Source organism: Mus pahari, chromosome 17 (genome assembly GCF_900095145.1).
Source record: "Mus pahari chromosome 17, PAHARI_EIJ_v1.1, whole genome shotgun sequence".
Lineage (NCBI taxonomy): Eukaryota > Metazoa > Chordata > Mammalia > Rodentia > Muridae > Mus > Mus pahari.
In genome coordinates, this window is record NC_034606.1 from 64,763,059 (window position 1) to 64,772,522 (window position 9,464).

Here is a 9,464-nt window from a genome sequence, read left to right on the forward strand (position 1 = left end):
CACACACACACACACACACACACACACACACACACAAGGGCATTATGGCATACATACATTTAGAAGTCAGAAGACAAGCTGCAGGAAGGACTTGGTTTTCTCTCCACACTGTGGCCCTGCCGACAGACCTCCTATCATCAGATCTGGCGGCAGACGCCTTTACCCACTGACCTGTCTGCTAGCCCAGCACTGTTCATGTGTCTAATGAATGCAGTCTATCCTATAGGTGATAACTTCTTTCAGAGAGACATCCGTTACTGCTGTGTACTCTCTTTAGTGCCGTGTTAGTTGGAACATATAAAGCCATTTGTAGGAATGAGCTTTGTAGGAACTGTTGACTGGAGTGAAACTGACTTTGTAGATCTCAGTTCAGTCACTGCCTGTTCTCCCACCCACACACACACACACCCCAGGTCACCCGTTTTATCTTTCTCCAGTCCTTCCCACTGCCCTACTTTGTCCATAGTGTGTACAGATTGGTACCTTTTTCACTGGCATACAGGCTCTTGGCCATTGCTGAATGAACTTTTGAACCAGTGTAGGCCAGTCTGGAAATGCTTTGGGAGTGTGTAACTTGAACCGCTGTTCTCAGGTTGGTTTTGTTTGGGTTTGCAGGTGTAGGCCCTGCTTCTGTGATGGTTGGGAATCTGGTTGCTGGTAAACGCATAGCACAGGCTGCTGGAAGGGACCTGGGTCAAATAGAAGAGAATGACCTGGTGAGGAAGGTAAGTTCCATTCAGCCAGGCTTGTCCCTGTGAACACAGGACACACCTCAGAGTGCAGTGGGAGCCTTTACATGAATCTTCATAACTTGCTGACCCCGAGTCCTTTCTTCTGCGTTGTGATTTTAGCACCAGTTCCTGGCAGAGATTTTGCAGTGGCGAGCCCAGGCAACTCCTGACCATGTCCTCTTCATGCTGTTAAATGCCAAGGTATTAAAATCACTTGCAGGTTTGGAAAGTGTTTGCCCAGCATTGACAAGGCCCTAGGCTTAATTAACCCCAAGCCACATAACTGGGCATAGTAATGCATGCCTGCTATCCCAACACTTGGGAGGCAGAAAAATTTGGAGTTAAAGATCGTCCTCAAACTACTTAGCCTAGGCCAGCCTGTTACATGAGAACTGTCTCAAAACAGACAAAGAATAGAGTAATTCATGTATACTAAGAAAGAAACCTTATCTGGGCAGTGGTGGCCCATCCCTTTAGTCCCAGTACTCCAGAGGCAAAGGAGGGCCAAACTCTGTTTGAGGCTAGCCTGGTAAAAACACGAAGAAAGAAAGACTGTAAATACATTTGGTTTAAGATAATTAACAAGCCAGGTGGTGGTGGCGCACGCCTTTAATCCCAGCACTTGGGAGGCAGAAGCAGGTGGATTTCTGAGCTTGAGGCCAGTCTGGTCTACAAAGTGAGTTCCAGGACAGCCAGGGCTATACAGAGAAACCCTGTCTCGGAAAAAAAAAAAAAAAAAAAAAAAAAAAAAAAAAAAAAAAAAAAAAAAAAAAAAGCAAGATAATTAACATACCCTTCGAACCTTCCACACCTGTTTTTTCTTCCAGGGAGTTGTCTCAGATGATAATTCACCCAGAGGCCAAGCCTGTAGAGTGTAATGTCTGCTTGACAGTACTTGTGTGTGTCTGTTTCTGCACTGAACTTTAACCCGATTGTCCTTCTTGTATTGAAGGGAACTACTGTGTGCACAGCCAGCTGCCTTCAGCTTCATAAGCGAGCAGAGAGGATCGCTTCAGTACTTGCTGACAAGGGACATCTGAATGCAGGGGACAATGTAGTATTGCTCTACCCGCCTGGTAAGACTGGGATTGGTAATCTGGACTCTGAGCTGTATTATTAGATACCACACAGCAGGAGAGGACGGGAACTCAGGGCCACTGTCCACCACCACAGAGCTGGCACTTCCTGACACCAAACGTGCTGTTCTCAGGGGTGTGGCCCAGGCTATACCCTCAGGTCAGCAGTGAGCATAGCACGCAGTGAACATAGCACACAGTGAGCATAGCACGCGGTAAGCATAGCACGCAGTGAACATAGCACGCAGTGAGCATAGCACACAGTGAGCATAACACGCAGTGAGCATAGCACACAGTGAACATAGCACACAGAGAGCATAGCATGCAGTGAGCATAGCACGTAGTGAGTATAGCACACAGTGAGCATAGCACACAGTGAGCATAGCGTGCAGTGAGCACAACACACAGTGAACATAGTACACAGTGAGCATAGCGTGCAGTGAGCACAGCACACAGTGAGCATAGCGTGCAGTGAGCACACCACACAGTGAACATAGTACACAGTGAGCATAGCGTGCAGTGAGCATAGCGCGCAGTGAACATAGCACACAGTGAGCATAGCGTTCAGTGAGCACAGCACACAGTGAGCATAGTACACAGTGAACATAGTACACAGTGAACATAGCACACAGTGAACATAGCATGCAGTGAGCATAGCACACAGTGAGCATAGTGTGCAGTGAGCATAGCACACAGTGAGCATAGCATGCAGTGAGCACAGCACACAGTGAGCATAGCACACAGTGAACATAGCGTGCAGTGAGCACAGCACGCAGTGAGCATAGCACACAGTGAACATAGCATGCAGTGAGCATAGCACACAGTGAGCATAGCATGCAATGAGCATAGCGTGCAGTGAGCACAGCACACAGTGAACATAGCACACCGTGAGCATGGCACACGGTGAGCATACATAGTGTGCAGTGAGCATAGCACACAGTGAACATAGCACACTGTGAGCATAGTGTTCAGTGAGCATAGTACACAGTGAGCATAGCACACAGTGAACATAGCACGCAGTGAGCATAGTGTGCAGTGAGCATAGCGTGCATTGAGCATAGCACACAGTCAGCATAGCACACAGTGAACATAGCACACCGTGAGCATAGCACACAGTGAGCATAGCACGCAGTGAGCATAGCACACAGTGAGCACAGCACACAGTGAGCATAGCACACAGTGAACATAGCNCACCGTGAGCATAGCACACAGTGAGCATAGCACGCAGTGAGCATAGCACACAGTGAGCACAGCACACAGTGAGCATAGCACACAGTGAACATAGCATGCAGTGAGCACAGCACACAGTGAGCATAGCACACAGTGAACATAGCACACTGTGAGCATAGCATGTGCTTTACCTGCTGTGCATCTCACAACCCAGGATTCAGAGTCTTACATAAAAGATTTGAACTGAAAGGCAAATACAAGAAAAGACAAAGCACCATGGGGTTTGCATCTCCCTCCTTTGTTCCGTCTGTTCTGACTGGCATGCCCAGAGTCCTTTGCTAGTCTGTCTCCATTGCTCTGCCTCACTGCTTCTGGTCTCTTCCCCTCCTCTACTTCACTCTGTGTTTCCTACTATGCTGATCATTTGTGTGAACACTGAGATTGCCTAGGAGACCATCTTTCCTGGGAGGATGCATCATGTATGTTAACCTGAAGCTGTCTTCCATCTACCAGTAATGCCGTGGCAGGCCCATAGCACTGAGCCGTGTTCATTGACCCACAATGTCTAGGAAGTGCAGTTGCTTTTCCTGCATCAGCTTTTGTGCAGGGGAAGCTCAGTGATCCTCACTTCTCCTCTGTCCTTATTTCCTTAAATACCCTTGATTTCTAAGTACAGCAAACGGTAATAGCCTACCTTCCAGCATCTTCCAAGAGCTCACTGCTGGGCCTGAGGATATAGCTCAGGGATACAACACTCGCTAGCCATGTGCAAAGCTCTGGGTTCAATTGCCAATACCACCCAAGTGTGTGTGTGTGTGTGTGTGTGTGTGTGTGTGTGTGTGTGTGTGTGTGTGTGTGTTTAAAGATGGTCTCCATTTTAGCCTAGGTTGGCTTTTAACTATTGCTGTGTAGTCCAGGCAGGTCTTGAACCCTTGGCAATATGCCTGCTTCAACATCTCAAATGCCAAGTATGAGCCACTGTGCTAGACTTTCTACTCTTCTTAATTATTAAAGTTTAATTTTGTCAATATCTTGTTTAAATCATGGTCTAATAAGCTACATGAACCAGGTATGGTGGTTCACACTTCTTTTTTTTTTCTTTTATTTTATTAGATATTTTCTTCATTTACATTTCAAATGCTATCTTGAATGACCCCTATATCCTCCCCCCGTCCTGCTCCCCTACCCACCCCATTCCCACTTCTTGGCCCTGGTGTTCCCCTCTATGGGGCATATGAAGTTTGCAAGACCAAGGGGCCTGTCTTCCCAATGATGGCTGAATACGCCATCTTCTGCTACATTTGTATCTAGAGACATAAGCTCTGGGGGTACTGGTTAGTTCATATTGTTGTTCCTCCTACAGGATTGCAGACCCCTTCTGCTCCTTGGGTACTTTCTCTAGCTCCTCCATTGGGGGGCCGTATGTTCCATCCAATAGCTGACTGTGTGCATCCACTTCTGTGTTTGTCAGGCACTGGTATAGCCTCACAAGAGGCTGCTGTATCAGGGTCCCTTCATCAGAAACTTGCTGGCATGTGCAATAGTGTCTGGGTTTGGTGGCTGATGATGGGATGGATCCCTGGGTGGGGAAGTCTCTGGATAGTCCATCCTTTCGTCTTAGCTCCAAACTTTGTCTCTGTAATTCCTTTTATGGGTATTTTGTTCCCTATTCTAAGGAGGAATGAAGTATCCACCCATTGGTCTTCCTCCTTTTTGGTTTTCTTGTTTTGTAAATTGTATCTTGGGTATTCTAAGTCTCTGGGGGTTCACACTTCTTATCCCAGAGCTTGACAGATCATTCTGGAGAGACCTAATATGCAGCCCATGTGTTGCCTGGTTGGGCCTGACTGTTCGGAGGCTCTGAGTTTAGTTCTTTGGTGACAGCAGCAGCTAAGTGACTCCCCTGACAATGTCCTCTGTCTCACAGGCATCGAGTTGATCGCTGCATTCTACGGCTGCCTGTACGCAGGGTGTATACCCGTGACCGTGCGGCCCCCTCATGCACAGAACCTCACTGCCACCTTGCCCACAGTTCGCATGGTCGTTGATGTAAGTGCCTGTCTGTCCCCGTTCCAGAATCCACAAACAACTGAGACTCTGTAGTCACTTCTTGCTTCCTTAGTGTCATGTCGTCAGGTTTTTCTCCTAAAACCTCTCCCTTCATTGTGTGGTGTGTACCTGTGATTCCAGCACAGGGCAGAGGCAGGGCTGTGAATGCTCATGGAAAGAGAGTCTGTGTCAAAACAAACAGCACACTAAAGCAAACTACAGCTTTCTCCTCTGCTTTTCCCTGGCCTCCAAGTCTTTGCAGAGATCGGAGAGCAGTGATTGGTGGGATAGGGACTGTACGTGATAGTCCGAAACCCTGAGGAGGAGAGAGAGCTCTGCTTAGTCATTTTTCCATAGAGTTGACCCCCATTTCCTTCTTAAATAAAATACATTATTACCTGTCAGACTTTTTTCCTACATAAGAACCAGTAAATCAGTATAATTCTTCATGTCAGGTTCTCCCAGTCAGGTCATTTCTTTGGGGGGGGGAGGGGGAGGGTTGTTGAGACAGGGTTTCTCTGTGTAGCCCTGGCTATCCTGGAACTCACCACTCTGTAGACCAGGCTGGCCTCAAACTCAGAAATCCGCCTGCCTTTGCCTCCTGAGTGCTGAGATTAAAGGCACGCGCCACCACACCCAGCTTAAATATTTTTAAAAAGCTGTGCAGAGCTGGGATATGGCTCAGTGGTCAGCACTTGTTACTCCTTAGCAACACCAGTACAAACAGAAACCCCTGAATTTGTTTTTTGGTTTGGTTAGGTTTGGTTTTTTGAGACAGGGTTTCTTTGTGTAGCCCTGGCCAACCTGGAGTTCACTCTGTAGACCAGGCTGGCCTCGAACTTACTCGGCCTCTGCTTCCCACATGCTAGGATTAAAGGTGTGCGCTGCCACTGCCCCACATAAGTTTTTACAATATATGACAATTGAAATGGAATAAATCTACATTGTTGAATATACTGAGACCTTTAGCAGAAGGCAGCCTGGGCCAGCACACTGACAGGCCAGACACTTGTAATTGATGGGGCGTTTGTCTTTCCAAGAGCTGCTGTCGGGTCAGTACCTTCAGCATAAGACACACTGTCATAGATGATTCCACGACAGCTTAATTCAGAAAAGCAAATGTCCTTGTTAGCTCTACCTTGAGGCCTGGGGAAGCATTGGGAGTCTCTTTCTGTTGACTCATTTTGTGGGTGAAAGTAGGTCACTGCATCTCCCCACACTGCTGAGCAGAACTAGTGTGTGGGCGCTTCTGACTGGCTCCATGGCCTCAGTCTGGTGTCTCCACTGCACACCCTAATCCTAAGCTCTCACACCTCCTCCCCTTCCCTCAGCACTCGAGGATCCATGTCTTGGTCTTCTGTCTTTTTTTTTTTTTTTTTTAAGATTTTATTTATTTATTATATTTAAGTACACTGTAGCTGTCTTCAGACACTCCAGAAGAGGGTGTCAGATCTTGTTACGGATGGTTGTGAGCCACCATGTGGTTGCTGGGATTTGAACTCCGGACCTCCGGAAGAGCAGTCGAGTGCTCTTACCTATTGAGCCGTCTCACCAGCCCGGTCTTCTGTCTTTACAAAGGTTAGGATGCAGGGTTCTTCCTGAGGGTATGCCCATTGTTAGCAGCAGCTCCTGTTGTTACAATATGGCTGTCATCCTGGGAGAATTAAGTATGACACATTTTCTGAAATAAAAACAGTGATATAACTCGGCCAGGATGGTGAGCAGGCTCCTCTTAGCATGGCCAGTGCTAAGCCTTCTGCTCTTTACTGTTGTGCCTGTGTTTCCAGGTCAGCAAAGCAGCGTGTGTCCTTACCACTCAAACGCTGATGAGGTTGCTCAAGTCTCGAGAGGCAGCGGCAGCTGTGGATGTGAAAACCTGGCCAGCCATCATTGATACAGGTGAACTGCGGTGGGGAGGGGGGATTGCTCAGAGTAGCTGCCATTCACTGCCAGAAGTTTCCTAGAGTCTCACACCACACAGCTTTCCTGCCTTAACACCCTTCATCTGCTGACACAGAGCAAAGCCAGATACCCAGGAAGTGTGTACTACCAACACACTGGACACAGTAAAGCCAAGTCCAAGAACCAGCCCGTAATGTGCTAAATGATCTTTAAATAAAATATCTTGCTGGATGTGATGGCTTATATCTATAATCTCAGAACTCTAGAGTTTGAGGCAGGAGGATCGTTAGTTCAAGCCCAGGCTATACTACATCATGAGAGACTGTCTCAAAAAAAAAAAAAAAAAAAAAAAAAAAGACAAAAATGATGTTGCTCACATCGTCCAAAGGTGGTTATGTTTCATGGCCAGGTGTCTGTAGGTCCATATGAAGTACTGAGACCAAGGAATGGTCCCAGGGAGACCAGGGCGCTGTGTCAGCAAACAAGGTGGATGACTCCTGAGAAATGACACCCAAAGTGAACCTCTGGCTTCCACTGACACACAGAGACATCCACACATACATGCATACCTGCAGACACACGTGCACCTAGACACACCTACACGTGTACACACATGTACACCTAGACACGCCTATACGTGTACACACACACACACACACACAATATTGAGACAGTCTGACCCTTGACTTGTAATGTGATGCAGTTAAAACAACTGTGGGGCTGGAGAGATGGCTCAGCAGTTAAGAGCATTGACTGCTCTTCTGGAGGTCCTGAGTTCAATTCCCAGCACCTGTGTGGTGACTCACAACCATCTGTAATGGGATCCAAAGTCCTCTTCTGATGTGTCTAAAGACAGTGACATTGTACTCACATACATAAAAATAAATAAATCTTTTTTAAAACCAAAAACCAAAAACAACCATGGACTAGAAGTTAGAAGACCTGGGCTCTAGCCTGAGCTTCATTCGTTAATGCCTGTATAACCCATTCTAAAATACTGTCGTTGTACCTAAAAATATCAAATGTGATATAATGTGGAAACCAGAATGTGCATAAATGTTAGCTGCTATTCACATTAAAAAATGCTGAAGACATGGGAGGATTCATGGAACAGGACAATGTGGGCTCTGCACCTAGATAGGACTTAAGTCCCGACTGATGGACGCCGCTGCAGCTCTGAGCTCTTCTTTAGCTTGGGCCAGAGCGTCTGTAAATGAGGTTTATAGAAACTGCGCTAGTGTCCAGCCGCAGTGTGGAGCCGCAGGGGTGGTTGCTAAACCCTGTTAAAGAAGTGTTTGGCTTGACAAGCAGGAGGCACCCTGTGGCGTGAGGTTTAAAGTTCACTAACATTTCTTAGTCAGGGAAGCCAAGGGCATCCGAGGGCTGTGCTTAGACTAGAGATAGCTCGACAGTTTTGACTTTGAATTACAAAGAACTTCTGGTATAAGGCAGAGATATCCCACTAAATCTAGTTTTCTAGTTTCCAGTACCATGCAGCACTGGAAGTGAGTGCAAGCAGGGCTCTGCACGTGTGAGTCATAATGTGTCCCCAGCACAGGAAGAGGTGTTTTAATTGAGTGAATGTAACTCCCCTCTAGAGGAGGGGCTGTCTCACCTTTAAAGTTGCTCTGATAAAGTATTATGTGAAAATAGCTTAAGGAAGGAAAAGAGTATTCTGCTCACAGTTCACACCACAGCATCATGGTGGAGAGTCTAGGCAGCAGGAACTTGGGGCAGCAGCTGGTCAAATGACCTCTGCAGTCAGGAGGAAGAGAGTAATGGACATTTTTGTGGGTCCAGCCTTTTCAGGTTTATGTGGTTCAGGAACGGAGCTCTTGGTTTGCTGTGATGCCCTTATACAGTGGTCTTCTCAGTTCGATTTCCCTCATCAAGATTCTTTCTCATAAGCATGACCAGAGGCTAACCTCATCAAAATAACTCTCTGGTACATGTGCCTAGAAGGGGACTCCAGAGGACTCCAGGTCCTGTCAGGTTAACAGTCAACACTGTCACACCATACATGATTAATACAAGATACTAAACTGTAAGTGATGTGTTTTAATAAGAAAGTGTTACAACAGTTAATGCATTTTGAGAATATACAGTTCTTTTTTAAGGGGCTCATGTGGGAGCTGGAGAGATGGCTCAGATATAAGAGCACTTGCTGTTCCTTCAAAGGACTCAGGCTCAATTCCCAGCACCCACATGGTGCTCACAATCCCCGTAACTGCAGTTCCAGGGAACCTATGCCTCCTTCCTACTTCTCCAGGAGGCTCTTTTGCATGCCTGTGAACACACACATACATACAAAATCAGTGAATTAACAAAGGAAATGTTAAGTACTTCCTTTGAATTAACTTTGCAGTAGCACTGTGAATGTGGGGATTTTGGAGATCTATGTTAGAGAAAAGTAGAAGAGATGACAGGGGAGTGACCCTGGCACACAGAGCTGATGACATGGGGGGAGTGACCCTGGGACACAGAGCTGGTGACATGGGGGGAGTGACCCTGGGACACAGAGCTGGTGACATGGGGG

The 9,464-nt window shown here is 46.9% G+C and overlaps 1 protein-coding gene across 1 annotated transcript in view; it reads left to right on the forward strand.

Moving 5' to 3' along the window:
* Dip2b (disco interacting protein 2 homolog B) overlaps positions 1–9,464 on the forward strand; it is an 87,281-nt gene that overhangs the window by 59,086 nt on the left and 18,731 nt on the right. Inside the window, exons 21-25 of the mRNA XM_029547886.1 lie at positions 616–725; positions 852–932; positions 1,684–1,807; positions 4,905–5,026; positions 6,814–6,925. Coding sequence (XP_029403746.1) covers positions 616–725; positions 852–932; positions 1,684–1,807; positions 4,905–5,026; positions 6,814–6,925 — 549 coding nt within the window. The remainder of the gene's footprint in view (positions 1–615; positions 726–851; positions 933–1,683; positions 1,808–4,904; positions 5,027–6,813; positions 6,926–9,464) is intronic.